General features: G+C 50.7%; 1 protein-coding gene across 4 annotated transcripts in view; it reads right to left on the bottom strand.

Annotated features, from left to right (window-relative positions):
* VWA5B1 (von Willebrand factor A domain containing 5B1) overlaps window positions 1-18,085 on the bottom strand; it is a 76,332-nt gene extending 58,247 nt beyond the window's left edge. Inside the window, exon 1 of one of the 4 annotated variants that reach the window (XM_037730449.1) lies at window positions 17,330-18,085. Coding sequence is in view for 1 of the 4 variants with exons in the window: in XM_017506352.2 (XP_017361841.1) it covers window positions 9,330-9,531 (202 nt within the window). In the remaining 3 variants the exon portion in view is untranslated. Of the gene's footprint in view, window positions 1-8,709; window positions 9,564-17,329 lie in introns of those variants that run through there. The other 3 variants (XM_017506352.2, XM_017506368.2, XM_017506357.2) reach the window with 3 other exon arrangements.
* Window positions 18,086-19,518: the final 1,433 nt, after the last annotated feature.

Raw genomic sequence — 19,518 nt, 5'->3', positions numbered from 1 at the left:
GCATCTGGGCCCCTGAGCTTTTGGCATTTCCCCATAGTGTCTCTGGCCACTGACAGCCCTCAGACCTGCCACCCAGCCATCCCAGGGTCCCCTGCCTAGGCGTTGGCTAAAGAATACATTCATTGCCTTCACTTCTGTCTGAGGTCCCAGAGTAGTTTGGGCCAGTCTGTGTGACTGCTTCCGCACACACACAGCCCCCCCTCCACAGAGAGGCTTTGTGGGGTGGCAGAGGGCACTGGACGGGGAGTCAAAGCCTTCCTGGCCTGAGGACCAGCTGCCACCAACTGCAAGTGAGACCCAAACTGAGACCCTGCCGTCACACATACGGCCTGGCCACACCTCCTAGAGCTGCACGGAGCACAGCTGGTGGGGCATCAAGATTGGTGGGGTCTTAAGGGCCTGGGGTAGGTGCCAAAGGTATACTTCCTCCTTGTTATGGTTCTTAGCACATGGAACAGCGCCTAAAACTGTTTTCAAAAAACACCAGCTAACCCACATTGAGCAATGAGTAGGTGCCAAGTGGTGTTCTAAGTGCTTTTCATGAATTAGTTCTGGTAATCCTCGGGACAATCCTACCAAGTAGGCATGGCTATTATCCTCATTTTGCAGAAGAGGAAACTGAGGCCCAGCGTGGTTACATTTCTTGGTCAAGGTAATACACTCATAAGTGGTGGAGCTGGTGGTGGGATTTGGGCTCCACCTTCAGAAATCGACCTCCTAACCACAAAGCTTCATCACCCCTCAATACTTATTTGCTGAATGAACACATGAATGGCCCAGAGAAGGTCCTTCCCACGGGGTCCCTCTGGGCTTTGGGTCCTGGCACCTGTATCTAACAACAAGAGGAGGTGAACCTGGAGAATTCATCCCACCCACCCCTCCAAACTGACAGCCCAGGGTCCAATGGCATGTTCCCAGCTGCTCTGAGCGACAACCCACATGGGGACTGAAGGTGTATACCCATTCCTCATGTGCCCTGCGCAGTTTAAGGGGTCTGCATGTCTGGCTGCTTAGTCTCTTCTCAGAGGTGGCACTATTTCCTGAGTGCCAGGGGGATCTTCACACTGAATCCCCATAGATACCCTATGAAGCAGATCATCCTCACTTTCCAGCAGAGGAAACTAAGACCTAGAGAGATGAAGAAAATCTCAGGGTCACACAATGAGTGGGTGGTGGGCCAGGATTTGAATCTAAGCATCTGTCCTCAGAGCCTAGGTTACAGGCGCCCCCCTGCTGCCTGCTCCTTTCCAGCCAGGTCCAGGAGTTCAGGCCAAGTCAGTGCATCTGCCAGCCAGTTGCTCTTGCACAGGGCCTGTGACCCCTCCACACTGACTGTGGCAAACCCCTAGGGTCCACCTCTCCCTGGCTCCTGCCCTCTGCGGTGCTTTCTAGGAGTGGGGAGGGAGGGGTAGGAGTGGGGAAAGGAGACAGCATCTTCCCCACATTTTGAGGGGGGATGGTAGATCAATACCTTGGCTCTCTCTCCTACCAAGTCAGCATGCTAGAGACAACTCCCACTTCGAAGACATTTCAACAAGACGCCACTGGAGGCCAGGCGAGGTGACTCACACCTGTAATTCCAGCACTTTGGGAGGCTGAGGTGCGAGGATCACTTAAGATCAGGAGTTTGAGATCAGCCTGGTTGGCATGGTGAAACCCTGTCTCTACTAAAAATACAAAAATTAGCTGGGTGTGGTGTCAGTCACCTGTAGTCCCAGCTACTTGGGAGGTTGAGGCACAAGAATCGCTGGAACCTGGGAGACAGAACTTACAGTGAGCTGAGATCGCATCACTGCACTCCAGACTGGGCAACAGAGTGAGACTCTGTCTCAAAAAACAAAACTCGAACACAGGGGACACACAAAGAGGCCTCAAAATGGATCTCACGGGACATCTTACTATAGGAAAACCTCGGGCCAAGTTGTTAGTGCTCCTCTTCTTGGGATCAGCTGGTGCAGAGCCAGCTGAAGGTTAAGAAGGAAGGGGTAGAGAGTTGGAGAGGCTGCATTTAGGATGCCGAGTTCCCCACCGCCGACCAGGTGTAAGGAATCAGGGTTTTAGGGTTGAGAGGTTCCCGACACTTTGCACAAGCTCTGCCTTTGGGTCGCAGGCACCGTGCTGAGAAAGTTATGTGGATGATCACATGGATCTCTCGTGTCCCTGTAAGTGCAATTTTTCTTTCTACAGGTGATCTGAGTGAACATAGGGAAGTTAGCAAACCTGCCCAAGGTCATAAAGCTAGGAAGAGATGGCTCTGGGGACTGAACCCCGGCAGTTTCATTCCAGTGCCTCTGCAGTTACCACTATGCCATAGCAAAATCCACGGTAACAGGAGCCTACATCCACTCTTTGAGAGTCCCAGGTAAAACAGGGCGTTGTCAGCAACAGAGATTAACCAGCCAGGGACAAGGAAGCAGAGAGAGGAGGCCAGCTGCAGAGTCCCCTGGTCAGCCAACCTGGGCACCAGGAGCTCCTCGGGCTCTAGGAATCAGGCTCAAAGCCGGGCTCTGACCTGTAGCACTGGGTGACACAGGCCAGCTACTTCACCTCCCTGACCTCAGTTTTCTGATCTATAAAAGGGCACAGAAGTAGAGCTCGCTTTACGGCATCAGGATGATGAGAAAGGACTGTGTGTAAAGCACCAGGCACAAATGTCTGGCTAACTGTAAAGGTGGGTGGGTGGCTTTGCCCTGTGTGGGGGAAGGTGGGATGTGGGGGCAAAGCTAATCAAGCCCAGACTTCCTGGTAGGCTTGGAAGGAATCTTAGAAATGGAGTATCTTAGAAAAGTCTTCAAGAATTCAAAGGAAAGGGTTAAAAATGATGGAATTGTAAGGAGTGAAGAGGTTCTAGCCCCTGACTAGCTTACCCTTTCAAATCCACCACTGAGGCTGGGCAGGGTGGCTCATGCCTGCAATCCCAGCACTTTGGGAAGCTGACATGGAAGGATTACTTGAGGCCAGGAGTTCAAGACCAGGCTGGGCAACATAGGGGGACCATCTCTATATACACACACAAAAATTAGCTAGGTGTGGAGGCACACCTCTAATCCCAGCTTCTTGGGAGGCTGAAGTGGGAGAATTTCCTGAGCCCAGAACTTCCATGTTACAGTGAGATATGATCACGCCACTGTGCTCCAGCCTGGGTGACAGAGCAAGACTCTGTCCCCTCCCCCAAAAAAATCCACGACTGAGTCATAAGAGTGATAATAATGAGCCTCCATGCCTCATAGAAAGCAATTTATAGTTAAAGCACTTTCACATCCATGAATTAAATAGAGCTCTATGAATAGGAGCAAAATAAGGATTATTATCCCATTTTAAGGATCAGGAGACAGAGGCTCAGAGGGGAAATAACACGAGAGAATTGGAGCTCCCAGGGAAGAGCTTCCTCTGTGAATAGGGGACCTGCTGCTTTGCTGCGCTAGGGCTGGAGAGTGGCAGAAGCCAATCCTGCTGGCCACCAGGCAATCATATCTGCTGGTCAGCCCTGAATGTTAGTGGTCAGAGAAACGGTCTAAGACCCTCAAAGGGACTCAACCCAAGATGACCTGTCCTTTATAAGTATTCTCCACACCTAGCTGTTTCTTATAAGTATTCTGATAAAGGCTGTGATGCTGCTCTTGAATAATGCTGCATGTGATCTTCGTGCTGTTGTACAGGTCTTCTGGCTTCTCCTCCTCTGGGTGCATGGTAGGCTGCAGGTGCTGGCTTCTTTGAAGGCCTTGATGTGCCTCTGGTTTCAGCCAATGAAATGTGCAGAAGCGACATATATCACTTCTGGGTGGGAGCTTTCAAAGCCACTGTGTGCTTGCCCATGTCATGTTCTCTACCACAGTGATAATGAAGGACTTTGCCCCCAAGGAGGCTCCATGAAAGGCATGAGCCACTTTGGACATGCAGCAGGAGCAGGAATTAAAACGTTGTTGATTTTTTACTGCAGTGTAGACTAATCTAACTTGGTTAGTACAGCCATGAATGTTTGAGTCTCTGAGCAAAGGTGATGGTCCCAGGAACAGAATCCATGGTATTGGAAGGGAGTAAGAGGTAGAGGAAGGTGAGATTGGCCAGTGGGTCCTCTAGACTATAAGCTCTAGGAAGCCAGAGATCTTTGTGTATTTTGTCAGCAATTTGTATTCCCAGTGCCTTAGAAGAGAATCTGACAATCGGAGGTACTCATTCAATGCTGAATAAACTAATGAATGACCTGAGGTGAGGCAGGCCATGCAGAAGCAAGAAACCTGAAAGGCAATAGTACAGGTTCTGGAAAGGACTCCATAGTAATTCATCCGTAAACCACAAGCATTAAACACTGATCATGAGAGCTCCCCATGTTCACACAAGAATTTGACCAGAAAAATCCCACTCTTAGTAGATCCACTTAAAACAGGGACCAACATTTCATAGGAAAGGGTGAATGAAGAAAAGATTTCAGTTGGGATTTCATTTTGAAAAATGAGATTAAAAATATGAAAATAAAATTTTATATTGGACCAAAATAAGATTATAGTTGCAACCGTGTGCCAAAACTTTCAGTGCTCAAAGGACAAATCAAATATTGATTAGTTTATGGAGGCATGATTTTCCTGAACAAAATTATATGCTAGCATGATATGACATTTTAAAAAAAAATGTCATATTTCACTGTCGTAGCATAATGATTAAAGTTTCTTATCATGAACTCATTGTTGTCAATATTCTCTTCTGTCATTCTCTGGCCTCGCCGCCAGGTTCTTATTTATCTATGGCCTTGGGTAGGACTAGGAGTCCTCCAACGTCCTCTTTGATTGGCCTCATTAACTCCCGCAACTTTCACATGATGTCAGTTTCACTGTGCAATCCTTGGGCTTTGTATGGTCAGCTGCGTATCCTACCTGACGACCACGGAGAAATTGATGGACATAGGTATTGTGCGAAGGTCAGGGATCAACACTGGTTCTGAGCAAGAACAGACATTCATTCAGGGACTACTTTTGTAAGTGGTCAGTCCATTAATGTTTTTCTGTTAGGGTGACCTTTTAAGAAACCTACAGCCTCACATCTGTGGGGTCTGAGATAATAATTAAGCAGGCCCCTCCATGGGGCCTGAACAAGGAAGGGGAGATACCATGGCGAACCAGGTAAACCCATCCCCTGCCCTCCAGCCACTCCCTCAATGGCCCCATTCTAGGCTATGTTGGAACCATCACTCCAGCTGCTTGCCCTGGCCCTGGGTCCTGTCTTCTGTGTCCACAATGGTACCCATGGAAGGAACCTCTTGTAGAGAGTCCTGCACCCAGCAGTTTGCTCCTTAGTGTAGTTGCAGGAATAGGGAGAAGAGCTTTGTGCTGAGACACTCTGGGACCCTTGCCCTAAGAAGATTCACAATGCATGATCTAGCAAAGGGTTTTCAGACTGGGGACTAGGATCCCTCCAGACCCCAGTGAAGCTTCAAGAGGTGAGATTTCAGTTTCTCAGGCTTGTTGATTTGTCTTCCTGAGACCTTGATCTGACCACAGTGCTTCCTGCTCTGGGACTCTTTACTGTCCTAACTAAGCCTGACTTATTCGTGTCAAATTCAGCTCCTCCCCACAATCCCCCTTTGCAGCCTGCTCATGTATTTGTCTTCCACTCTGACTCTGTGTTCCAGACTAGAATACAGTATGTGCTCTTCCCCAGACCTCCGTGAGCCTCAACTTCACACCCTTGTTTATGTTCTTCCCTCAACCCAGAGCCCCGTGACCCCATCTTTGTATTTTGAAACCTACTCATCCCACTGGGTCCTTTCAAACCCACCTCCTCCAGGAAGCCTTTCCCCACCTCTTTATCTAGGAGTGATTGCTCCCTCCTCTAGGCCCCTAGGATCCAGTTTCGCTCAGCTAAATCCTGCTGTAACAATCTCCATCCATGGAGCGGTCTTAAGTTCTCTTCTAGAGGGTGGCGCCGCCGTCTGCTCTTGCTAGCTCTTTGAGCTCTCCAAGACTCAGTTTTATCTTCTGTAAAGTAGAGATTAATAAAACCCTATGGGTAAGGCACCAGGTAAGGGAATGACACAAGGCAGGGAAGAAACTAGGTACTACTCTTTGTCCCCCTTTCCCCCACCCCCGCGTCTAACTGTTCCTTCTCTGCTATTTTTGCAGGCTCATCCTTGGGGCCGGGACTATAGGCAGGCAAGTGACCAGACACTAGAGACAAAAATTCTTCCAGGTTCAAGCTTGCCCTCCTCTGCTTTAGTGCATAAGCAGTTGACTCAACAAAGATGTGCCTCTGACCCAGCCCTTGCCTCTGTGCCTCAAATCCTGGAGCTCTTCTGTGAGTGCTTTTTCGCATAAGCTTGGGTAATTGATGACCATTGGTCTCCCCACTTGAGACTGCAAGCTTCTTGAGGACAGAGATCCAACACCTAGCCCAGAGCCTGGCATGAAGTGGGCACCCAGTGATCCAATGGTTTTCATTCCTTTCCCTATTTTCACCCTCTTTTATCTGTTCATTCAAACTGACACTGATCAACCAAGACCTCCTGCCCCTTCCAGCCCTGCCTGCACTCACACCCCTGGTCATGTGGGAAACACTTCCCTGCTCCTCTCTATCCATCCATGTAGCTATATCCATCCATTGCTTCCTCCAAGTTCCCACTCCAGCGTGACTTCCTTCAGGAAGCCTGCCTAGCCCCACATAGAACACCCCTGATCCCAATCCCCTCTGCCTAAGGAATACAGGAACCCAGAAGATTTCATGGGATGAGAAGACTTGTTCACCCCTGGAGCCCTGGAGTCATACTCAGTCCAGTGACCCCACTGGGCTATTCCCAGTCCCCCCAGGGGTGTCTGTCAGCTTCCTGTTTATGTGACCTTCTTCTTGGCCTAGCTCAAGCCCCTTCCAGGCTGACTGGAGTGAAGATGCCCGTGAGACCACGAGAAACCTGTGTCTGCACAGCCTGGTCATTGGTTACTCAACGTTGTGTTGTAGAGAGAACCATCTGGGGTACCGAGAGAAACCCAGGTATTCTGCAGAGGGGCAACTGGCACCTGAAAAGGAGCCCATGCCAGCAGCCTGGAGGAGTGCTGCCCTGAGCCCCTCGGTACCTCTTCCACTGCCCTCCCTTCCTTGGGCTGTCCCTTGTCCCTGTGGAGCTGGCCTCTCACAAGCCATAACCAGCATTTGCATCAATTGTCTGGTAACAAGAAGCCAGCCAGCCAGGGAAGGCGCTGGCTCAGAGCAGAGCCTGGAGCAAAGCCGCAATGAGGGAGACAGGGGAAGCACAGAGGGGCTTCTTCCCTCTGGGCCCAGGAGCCGCCAGGTGAGCAGGGCAGTGGGGATGGCTGAGTGGGTGTCCTTGCCCTTTGGAACAGAATACCAGTGTCATCACCCTGGGTGGGGCTCCCTGTCTTCTACTTCCTCCCCCAGTCAGGACAACTTTACTAACACTCAATGGCCAATGGCTAGAGCACCTTCTGAGAGCTGTGTCTGGCCCCAATCTGGAGCTGGTCTTCACCCCATTTTCTGTGAGTTCACGGATTCCCGAGTTTCCTAATCCCTGAAGCCAGGGCTGGGGAGGCTGCTCAGAGCCTGAGGCATTTCCAGGCCAGGAGGCTTGGCCCATCTCAGGCCAGCAAGGCAGTGGCGTCTGCAGGCCACCCACCCGGGCACAGTGACCACCAGCCCTGCTCCATCACCTGGACAGGGCTAGACAGGAAACAACCAAAGTGCTATCCCTGGAGATGGATGCCGGCCAAGGCTGGTGATGAGGACCTGGCAGCCACACATCAGGCCCTGGGGATCCTGCCCAGCAACCTCTGGGTCAAATTCAACTCACAGTCCTCTGCATGTACACACACATGTGCACACGGACAAATGCATGTGCCTGCACTCTGAAATCCTTGCACAGCAGCAAACACAGGGTGTTCCCCCACATGCACCCACAGTCATATAAACGCATTTATATACACACACCACAGACCCGTGTACCAACTCATGTAGTTCACTCAACACATGTCACTACCGTCCAGGGAATCCCCTTACACACACATGCCCTCATATGCCTCTCAAGAGCATATGCCTGCATGCATCACACACACACATGTACATGTGCTCAGCCCCCACCAGCCAACCCAGCTGACCACAGAGCCTCGTGCCCTCACAGCCTCTTCCCAGGAGCAGGAGGACTGGAGTTCATCTAGATCCTTTTGAGCCTTGTCCAGTCCCCATGACCTGGCTGGGTTTAGACAGGTGAACCCGGGGAACGGGCTGCACCTCAGCAGAGAAGGAGAAGAGCACTCAACTTCCTAAGTCTAAAAAAAAAAGAAGGAAGGAGGAAAGGAAGGACAGGAGGGAAGGAGGAAAGAAAAAGAGACAGAGAGATAAAGAAAGAGAGGGAAAGAAAAAAGAAAGAAAGAGAGAGGGAAAAAGAAAAAAGAGGAAAAAGAGAGAAAAAGCAAAAGCAAAAGAAGGGCCCGGAGCAGTGGTAGAGGCAGGATGCTGTGGTGCCTGTTGCTCTTCAGAAGGGAGGAGGGAAGGGGCCTGGCCCCCGCCCCCAGGCCTCCTGCTGCTGCTGCGGTGCAGTGCGGTGGGCGCATGGGGTGGAACTGTTGGGGCTGCCGCAGATGTTATGGTGGAACTTCCAGCGGAGGCTTGATGCGTTAGCAGACGCCACACTGCGCCCGCTGCTGGGTTCCTCTCCCCTAGCCGCCTCCCTCTGCCTGAGGACCTTTTCTCCTTCTGGAGACCCCTTACCTTGCAGGATCGCAGGGACGCAGGGCTCAGGGTGTGCGCTTGGCCAGCGGCTCTGGGGATGGTCACAAGCCACCGGGCATCCAGAGGGCAGCAGGCGTGAGCTCAGCCGCCGGGGTGGGCACCCTGCAGAGCTCCTGACTGCCCCAGAGCTCTGGAGGACAGACGAGGGATGATGGGGGACTGACCAGGAGGTGGTGGAAACAGGTGGCAGGGATGGAAGGTTGAGAGAGGGAGGAGGGAGGCAGAGACAGAGAGAGAAGGAAATGCAGAGAGTCACACAGAAAAGAGAGAAACAGACACGGAGAGCAAAGGAGAAAGAGAAGAGGGAGCAGCAGAGCAGGAGGAGTGGGGAGGAAGGGCAACAGAGGAGACAGACAGAGAGAGAGAGAGACAGAGAGAGAGTGAGAGCGCTGGACCTGCAGCAACATGTGGTCGTGTTTCCTTACTTCTTATGCTGAACATCCTGGACCCCTCCCGTGGTGCCTGCGGACAGTGTACACACCCTGACACACATGCCCACAAACACACAAACTCACCACACACACACACTCATGCTTGCTCAGGGCATCCCCCTGCCCGGCCTCTCCTCCTCACTCCAGCGGGGCCAGCCCTTACCTTACCCCAGAAGCAACATGTGTCTGGGCACTCCCTCTCTCCCTCTCTCCACCAGCTTGGTGGCTGCTTCTGCACCCAGCGCTGCTGGAGGTGCGGCCTGGGGCTGGGCTCCAGTGCCCAAGCCCAGCGCCTGCTGCCCTGGCAGCCTGCTTGATCAATGCCCACATTGCGATAGCTGTTTAGGTGGCCTGCAGGAAGCAGAGCCATTTGTTTTGTCAGCGCGTAACCATGACAATCACCCCATGCGCACACCGCTGGTGCTGCTTCCCCACCCCTCGCCCTTCCCCCCCCTTCTCCGGAGCACTGGAGAAGGTTGGAGGCCACTTCGCAGCCTTAGCTAATTCCTGCTGGGGCTGAAGAAAGGGGCCTGGCCAGTGATAACAGTCCTGTGGGCAGCTCCTCCCTGGGGAGAGGGCTGCCTCCAGGGTACCTCAGCACTATTCAGAGCCTGCCTGGGCCAGGGGTACCTTCTCCCCAAGAGCTGACCCCTCTACACCTCCCTGCCCCCCAGCAAGTTTATTTTTGAGCACGTGTTACAAGCTGCCAATCCATTCTCCCTCATGAGGCCACAGTGCAGCGAACAGATGGCATTGGTGACTGTGGTCATGCGCAGGTCCTCTGCCGGGGCCTATGGCCATGCCTGTTCAGCCTTAGAGTCCCAAGCCATCCCTTGCTGCCCCTGGCCATGCCAAAGCCACACGGGAAATTGCTAGGATTCTAGGTGCAGCTCCTGGAGGCATCAGAGGGGAGGTCTGGCCTCTGGAGATACAAAGTTGGATAACCCAGAGAGCCAGGGACTTGTCGTGGTCACGGGAGCCAAGTGGCTGGCCGGGTTAGGGCTGTAAAAGCTAAATTCAGAGCCAATTGTTAAAGAGTTCACTGTTGAAAGATTCTGCAGAGGTTCAGGATGGAGCAAATGATCACACATCTCATTTAAGCCTTATAAAAAGCCCGAGAAGAGGGCCTTTCTTCCAGGTTTATGGAGAAACTGTGACTCCGAGAGGCAGAGTGACTTGCTGAAGGTACACAGCCAGGAAATCACAGAGCAGGGATTCAGACTCACAGTGATCCCAACACTGGAAACTCCACCGCGTCTTACCTTTTACAGCTGTCATCGCGTGCTGGGCACCGCACACGTGGCCTGGAAGAAGTGCATCTCCCTCGTTCTGTACCAAACACTGGGAGGTGGATGCTATGCTATGTTCATTTCAAAAATGAGCTCAGAGAGGTGATGTGACTTTCCTAAGGCCACACAGGACGTGGAAGAGCCAAAGCTGGAACCAAGGTCTGTCTGATGCCACCTCTGCACCCTACCTCCTTCTCCACACATGAGGCTTCATCTGGGTCAGATGGTCCGGCCCTTTTCTGGACTCTGCCTAAGGAGTGTGGAACCTGAGGATGGGATGGGGTAGTGGGTGGATGCAATGGGAAAAGAGAGCACAGGTATCATGTGGAGCGCAGAACCCCCTGCTGGGGTGACAGATGACATGTGATCTTGGCCAGAAGTCCACGAACCAGTGATTCCCCTTTATGGAGTCACACCTTAGGGTTCCAGAATTGTTTCAAGTCCCCCCAGAACGTCACAAAACAGGCTACCTGAAGTCCCAGGACTTCCCCCTCTGTGAAGGGGTCAGAGAGCTGAAAGGGCAGCCCCAGCAAAAGAACCTTAGAGAACATTCTAGAGGGGGAATTGAGGGGGACTCCTGGGCAGAGGGAATAGCGCAGGTGAGAAGAAGGCAAACTAGACACGGGCAAAGGAACTCCTCAGGCTTGGCTGTTTTGCCTGGATTACCCCTGAATGCCTGCTGAGGTGTTGGATCAGCCCTCAGAGAGAAGCAGAACCTCTGTCACAGGCTGAGGAGAAAATTCCAGGCTGGGCAATGGAAAGGTGACTTTGTTATCCAAGGACTAACCAAGGATGAGACAGAGTTTACCTTCAGTCCAAAACTTACACTCGCTCACCTTGAGCCCGGCCTTGGAGCCTGTGGTTGGGGAAAGGGATGATGAGTAAGACACAGATTTCCAGGAACCTGGCACACAGCTTCCCAACCAGATTTGTGCCACTCAACAGTTCCCTGAAGTCTTTCTGTGTGCCTCATTCTATTTAACCCTCATAATCAAGCAGTGCAGCAGGTGTCATCAGCCCTGCTCCATAGCTGGTGGGGGTCTGAGCCTGAGCAGTGAAGTGACTGGCTTGTAGTTATAGCCAAGCAATGGCAGAGCTGGGATTCAAACTCACTTCTCCATGACTCTCAAGTCTAGTACCGTTGCAACAATGCCACATGACCTCATGCCTCTTAGAGTGGCTATGAGCCACTTTTCAGCTCAGAGAGTTCTTGTTCTTTGGAGACAGGGGACCAGGGCTTGGGGACATAGCCACTTAGAAGCCTAACCCCCACTACCCTCACAACCCCCAGGCTCCCAAAGTCTAATTCTCAGGCCCCCATGAAGTTCAAGATCCCTGTCTCCCAGTGAATATGGGACCAGAAGTCTGTATCCACGAGTCATCCTTTTGAGTCAACCATCCCAAGCCTGGAGTTTACATTTTAGGACCAAAATCTCTGGAAGAACAATGTCAGCCTGGTTGAGTAGATACAAGAGGACATGAGAGGTGGCAGGAGACAGAGGACCTAGATGTGAATGGGGTAGGTGGAGAAAGCTGTGAGCTGCCTCTTCTTGAAGGGTTCAAGATTTTCTTACCCCATTGTATCAGTTTCCTGGGGCTCCCAGAAAAATGACCACAGACTAGGTGGATCAAAGCAACAGGCATTTATTCTCTCATATTTCTGGGGGCTAGAAGTCTGAAATCAAGGTGCCAGTGGGGCCGCAACCCCTCTGAAAGCTTCTCAGAAGAACCATTCCTTGCTTCCTCATAGTTTCTGGCAGTTGCTGGCAATCCTTGTCATCCTGTGGCTTGTAGCTACATCCCTCCAATTTCTGCCTACATTTTCACATGGCCATCTTCCCTGGGTGTGTCCCTGTGTCTGTCTCCAAATCTCCTTTCCTTTCTCTTATGAAGACACAGGATTAGGGCCCACCCTAACCCCGTATGACTGCATCTCAGCTTGATCGCATCTGTAAAGACCCTACTTTCAAGTAAGGTCACATTCACAGGTACCTCGGTTAAGACTTAAACATATCTTACACCATGAAATACTATGCAGCCATAAAAAGGAATGAGATCATGTCCTTTGCAGGGACATGAGTGAAACTGGAAGCCGTCATCCTCAGCAAACTAACACAGGAACAGAAAACCAAACATCGCATGTTCTCACTCATAAGTGGGAGTTGAACAATGAGAACACATGGACACAGGGAGGGGGACATCACACTCTGGGGCCTGTGGTGGGAGTGGGAGCGAAGGGAGGGAGAGCATCAGGACAAATAGCTAATGCATGCAGGTGCAGCAAATGACCCTGGCATATGTATACCTATGTAACAAACCTGCATGTTCTGCACATGTATCCCAGAATTTAAAGTAAAAAAAAAAAAAAAAGACTTGAACATATCTTCTAGGGGGACACAATTCAATCCACAATCCCCATTCAGAGGAAGTAAAGGACATAGGAGAGGCATGATTCCAAGAGGCCAGCCTGCTGAACTTCTAGAAATTTGGAAAGGCCAGGAAAGCAAGTAGCAGCATAATACAGACTCTGGTACCAACCAGCTTGAGTTCCAACCCTGGCCCTATCATTTTTGAGCCGTGTGCCCTTGGGAAAATTACTTAACCTCTCTGTGCCTCAGTCTCCCCTCTGTAAAATAATGGTGGCTTGAAGTACTGTTATGATCATTGAGTTAATATTTGCAAAGGGCTTAGTAAGCACCATACAAATGTTTGTTAAAATACATATAATGTTAATAAACATGCAGTGTTCCCTAGGTGGATATTACTGTGTTATAGGAGTGAAACTGAGATCCAGAAAGGGGAGATGACTTCCCCCAGGTCACCTGGTCAGGCTAGCCAGGGTACAGGCCATTTCTGCCTCCTTCCTCCAGGATTGCCCTCTGGAGAGGTTAAATCTCCTTCCTGCTTGTTCTGCAGTTGGAGAATGCAAGGTGGCTGGTCCGCAATGGCAGCAAGAGAAGAGAGGTGGGTGCAGAGGGGGATAAGGAATACGGAGGACAGAAGCAGTAGATTCCTCCCGCCCACAAACACACACCTCTTTTCCCACCCAGCCCTCTGTTTACAAGATTGGAAGCAATTGTGCGGCTGTGTCTGCCCACATGGAGGAAAACAAATCTCTGGAGTGTGTAATCAACACAGTCTGGATAAGAAAGAAAAGCTCGTCCTTCAGCGATGCAGCCTGGGGGGCCAGAGCAGGGCTGTCAGAGAGACCAGGGAACGTCTCAATGGGGCTGTCCCCTAGGTGGGGCCTAGGGGTGGCTCTTTCCTCAGAACATCCTGAGCAGGGTAGCCAGGCTGCATAGGCATTGCATCTGAGAGGACCCTGCCTCAGGCTTAACTCCTGAAGGGGTTGGACTCAGCCAGGCATGGCTGTGGGATATGAAGAGGACCAGACTCAAGTTTTGGAAGCAGTTGGGCTGATATCACATTCTTGGCAAACAAACAAACAAACCCTCATGAACTCCGTTTCTTTCCACTCTCCTGTTCCAATCTCTTACCTGATCCAGGAAATTGCATGAATTGCCCTAGGTCTTCACCCCTCCCTGTCTCCATGCCCTTTGCTATGTGATTTGGCAGTGCTTCCTCTAAAAACGTGGAATGTCGCTCCCAACCCTTCACCTTGGGTTCAGCCTCATAACTTAGCCAATGCAATATTAGTGGGAATTATATAATTAAAGACTGATACAGGGCTTGCCTGATTGGGCTTATTCTCTTGGAACTCTGCCCAGATGCCATAAGAAAAACATGCCCAGATTGACCCACTGGTCCCAGGAGGAGGCTAAGAGATACACAGAACGGGACCAAACCACTCCAATCAAGCCCAGCTGAAATCAGCCAACTGCAGATGGGTAAGCAAGTCCAGCACAGCTCAGCAGAGCCACCCTGCAGAGCCTAGCCAAGATCAACCCATTCTTAGCTAATCTAGAGATATGTAACCATAAATGATTGCTGTTTTAAGTCACTTAGTTTGGAGTGGCTTGGTATGCAGCATTTTCTGGCTATAGCTAACTGATATTCCACTGTATTAGTCTGTTTTCATGCTGCTGATAAAGACATACCCAAGACTGGGAAATTTACAAAAGAAAGAGGTGTAATTGGACTAGCTGTTCCACGTGGCTGGGAAAGCCTCAAAATCATGGTGGAAGGCAAGAAGGAGAAAGTCACATCTTACATGGATGGCAGCAAGCTTGTGCAGAAAAGCTCCCCCTTATCATAACCATGAGATCTCATGAGATTTACTCGCTATCCATGAAAACAGCACGGAAAAGACTTGCCCCCGTGATTCAATTACCTCCCACTGGGTCCCTCCTACAACATGTGGGAATTCAAGATAGATTTGGGTGGGGACACAGCCAAGCCATATCAATCACTTCTTGCAGACTTCACCTTCCTGATGTCTTTTGGGTAGGTCCTTCTCTCCACTCCCCTGGCATCAGTTCCAACTTCCTGACAGCTTCCTACCTGGTCTCCCTGTCTCCAGTCTCATAGATTCCAGTCCATTCCCCATGCTGTAGCCAGATCTTTGTAATATCTGATGACATTGGACCCCATCTATTAATCCCCTTTCTGAACTTGCCCTGAAGTCCTTCACTGACTTTCCCATGGCCTTCCATAAAAAGTTCCACTTGTCAGCATAACATTCAAGAAGGCTTATGATCTGTCTTGATGACTGGCTCTGCTCCTACCCAGTTTCTTATGGACACTTCACTCCAGCCATATGGAGCTAGTTGTGGTTCCCTGGACCTGGGGTTGTCTCATATCTCTGAGATTTTACCCATGTCGATCCCTCCATCTAGAAGACACCTTGCCCCTTCCCCACCTGGCTCTCTTCTATTTGTCCTGGAAAAAAGAGCTGAAGCATCTCCTCCAGGAAGCAGAACCATCCTGTCAGATTACCTGACTTAGGGACCACAGCGTCCCATGCCCAGCACAGGGCCCCCCACACAGTAGGTGCTCAACTAATACATTAGATGAAGAAGTGAATGAGACCTCAAAGGCAGCATCATGTCTCATGTACACCTGTATTCATGACATCTGTTGCTGATCTTGACACGTAGTGGGGCTTCGTAATTATTTGTTGAATCAGTGAAAGAACATATGACCCCATTATCTCAGTACCCCCAAAGAGTCATGGCAAGCTACTCCTCCTCCCCAGAGAATATGGCAGTGGCAGGGGGTGGGGAAGCCTTGGCACCTGACATAGCTGGGAAGAAGGTGAGAGAGAGATCATGGCATGCCAGGGGGCAGGGTGGTGGGAGCCATCAATAAGAGGTGCATTTTCTGTAGGGAATTTGAAAACAATTCAATTGACTAAAAGTCAGTTTTTATTTTATTATCACCTTGTGGTGTTATGTTAAAACAATGCACTGAGAAAATAATCCTCCTCACTGACCACGCCCAGGGCCTATCCCTTAATGCCCCAGTACAGGGAGAATACACTCCCTTCTATCTCTGATGTTGAGTCTATCTCACTAGAGGATAGCCTTGGAAAGGCAGGACAGCTGAGAATCTGTAAAGGGTATGCCAACAATCTCAGCGTACCCAGCCTAGGTTACAAAAGCTTGGTGTAATGCTGTCTAGCTTGGTTTGAATGCCAGGAAGCCACAGGCAAGCTCACAGGGCACGTAGCCAGAAGGTGGCAGAGGCAGGATTTGTGCCCTGGTCTCTGTGCTACCAAAGCTTGCACCACGCATCTTCCAGGTCCTGTCTGTAGCTGGCCCTCCAGCTTGGTCTCCTCCTGGCCTCTGCCAGCCCCTTTGGGCTTTGGTGAAGGCTCAGCATTTGCTGAGAAGGGAGGAGTCAGGCTGGAGCCTGCCCTCATCACCTTTGGTGGCAAGAGCCTTAGGAAAGAGGTCCTCCCTGGCCTAGGGGACCAGTCTTCAATCAGAGGTACCCGGCATTCACCTAAATAATGACACCCACCCCTGGAACCCCGGGGGGTCAAACATGAGTCCTTGTTCCATCACTGGCTATTTGTGGGGACCATTTGTCCTTTCTGAGGCTTGATTCTCTTATCTTTAGGATGGGGATGGGAGTTCCTGTCTCCCCCTTGATGAATGGCAGCCATGGCCACCAGGATGCTTTCTCCAGCTCTGCTGCCACCACCTCTACCAAACTGCCCTCATTTCCCTCTGGGACAACTGCAACAGCCTCTTGCCCCCTGCTTCCCTTCAGGCACCCCCCAGGTGTTCTCTATGCAACAGCCAGAGTGAGCCTTACAAAGCGTCAAATTCAATCTTATGACACCCTGATTAAAGTGGTCAATGTCTTCCCATTGCTCTTGGATGAAGACACAATTTCTTTTCACCTCTGGTCCCTGCAGATGGCTCCTCTTTCATTCCATCCACTCTGCACCCTCCAGAAACACCGGATCCCTTTCAGGCTCTCATCAGCTCTGGGCTATCTAAGTTTTGCCTGAGCTGTTCCCTTTACCTAGAATGTTCTTTCCTCCTCCCTCCAATGAAAGCCCTGAGTTTCTCAGGTGTCAGCTCAAGCATCACTTCTCCAGGGGACCTTCAAGGTCAAATCCCCCAATCTTGGTTCTCATGCCCTGAGTACCAGTCCTCTGTAGATTGTGTAGCACTTATCACAACTGCAACTTAGCATTTTTGTTGTAGAACAACCTGATGAATGTCTTTCTCCTCTGCTGCAATGCAAACTCAATGAAGGCCAACACCTTCACTCTTTTGGCTACTTGGTGCCTGCACCAGGTAGGCACTCAGAAAATATTTGTTGAACAACTTAGTAGGTGAAATGAAATGAAATGAAATGATTGATGGAAAAGACCTTTATCAAAAATAAAAGGTACTCTTTTGGAGTTATCGTTATACCCACTTAGCAGGTGAGAAAACTAAAGATCAGAAAAGTTAAGGAACTTACCTGTCTCCTGGCTTAGTGGCAGAGCCAGAGCTGGAACACAGACATAGGTCCTGGCACACAGAGGGGCTTGACCCCTGCTGCCTGAGCTGAAGTGGGTTCTGCCTCTGACTTCAGCACCCTGCACCCTGCACCCTGCTGTGTCTCCCGGAGGTGGGCTGCCTGGAGTGTCCAGATGGCTGCTGGCAGAGGTCGGTGCTGGCTGGAGATGACTGCTCTGTCATCAGGTGCCTGTTTCTTATTCATGATTTGTTGCCACTCATAGTGCCTTGGTACAAACAAAAAAGCAGCGACAGCTCCTGGCTTCAAAGCTGTCCTGGGGGCAGGAACACAGCCCAGCCTGGCCAGGGGCCCCGGCAGCTCACTGATGGCAGGCAGAACCAGTGTCTGAGGCAGATGTAGGCATCTCAGAACAGGTGGCTGATCAAGGCAAGGAGGGCTAGCAGCACCGCCGCCACCCCCCCCCCCGACAACAGGGGGACAAAGAAGGGCTGAATCTCTGAAGCTATCAATCTTGTACCACGCTCTTCCAGCTCTTTAAAAATAGACACATGGCAAAAACAAATGTTAAAAAAAAAGGAGGAAAACAAAGGTGAATAGATTCTTTCAAGTGCGATCAGGAGCACTCCCATATGTTTCCTGCCCCTCTGGTCTCTCATGGATTTTTTTCTTTTTCTTCAGGAGAAAAAGATAGTGCATTTCTAGTGCCTGAAATCTTCAGGCCAGCCCGGGACATTGTGTGAGTATATTGAGGGCCTACCTGTGGCTGTGTTTTTACACATGATGATTCATCCTCAAACAGCCCAGGAAGTGTTTGGGTGTGGTCTGTTTTGTTTTAATTCAACCATTATTTGAGCATCTTCTCTGTGTCGACACTGGACCATGATGATCAACCAGAGAGACATTGTCTTCACCATCTGGTGGCTACACTCCACAGCAATGAGACCCAAGTCTTAATAAGTTCTGCAAAGATTCCAGGCGCAGTGGCTCATGCCTGTGATCCCAGCACTTTGGGAAGCCAAAGCGGGCAGATCACGAGGTGAGGAAATCGAGACCATCCTGGCTAACACACTGAAACCCTGTCTCTACTAAAAATATTAAAAAAATTAGCTGGGTGTGGTGGCGCACACCTCTAGTCCCAGCTACTAGGGAGGCTAAGGCCGGAGAATCACTTGAACCCAGGAGGCGGAGGTTGCAGTGAGCTGAGATCACGCCACTGCACTCCAGCCTGGTAACAGAGCAAGATTCCATCTTAAAAAAAAAAAAAAAAAACGGTAAGTGCTGCAAAGGGAATAACCTGAGCCACAAGCTACAGAATCACTAGGGTGGGGGGACTGGGATTACTACGCTGTACTGGGAAGTCAGGGCGTGCTTCTCTGAGGAGGTGACACCGGAGCTGAAAAATGCAGGATGAGGAAGAACCCAGCTCCCAGCTGTTCAAAGGGCGGGGCAGGGGTGGAGCTTTCAGAGACAGTGGGAGCAACAATTGCAAAGAGTAGGAAGGGGCTCCGTAGACCCAAGGAGGAGAAAGGAGACAAAACAGGCTGGAGCAAAGTGAGGGTGGCCCACGCCAAGGAGAGGGGCAAGCAAGAGGTCGGAGAGACCAGTGGGTCACCACGAGAGCTGGAATATTACTCCGAGAGTCATTGACAGTCACTGGGGGATACATAAAGAGGGCAAATGCGTTTTGTTGCATTTTATGAGCTCATCCTGGCCACTGGGTAGAGAATGGGTTAGAGTAGGGGAAGCCGGGAGAGGGTCCATGGAGAAGCTACTGTGATCATAGAGATAAAAGATGGTGGAGGGGGTAGGGGACGGAGAGCAGTGGATGGATTGGGTGTGGGCGAAAGGGAAAGGGAAGAATCAAGGGTGCCTCCGCAGTGATGGGTTTGGGTAATTACATGGGTGGTAGTGCCATTTGTGGAAATAGGCAAGGCAGGGGGAGGACCAGTTGGGTGGCGGCATAGGTGGGAATCTAGAAATTTGTTTAGAACGTAATGAGTTTATGCCAAATCATGTATCCAGGTACGGACTGTCGTTGAATATAGTAGTTTGGAGTTCAGATGACACTGAGCTGGAGATGAAATTCAGGAGTCATAACGCTATCCACGGTCATTAATACACAGCAACAGGCTCCTCTGTGGGCACCAAATGCAGGTTCCATGACAGCCAGGCCCACGCCTGTCTTGTCA

This window comes from Cebus imitator, unplaced genomic scaffold (assembly GCF_001604975.1).
Source record: "Cebus imitator isolate Cc_AM_T3 unplaced genomic scaffold, Cebus_imitator-1.0 Scaffold15, whole genome shotgun sequence".
NCBI classification, from domain to species: Eukaryota; Metazoa; Chordata; class Mammalia; order Primates; family Cebidae; genus Cebus; species Cebus imitator.
This window is presented reverse-complemented; position numbering and strand designations above follow the sequence as displayed.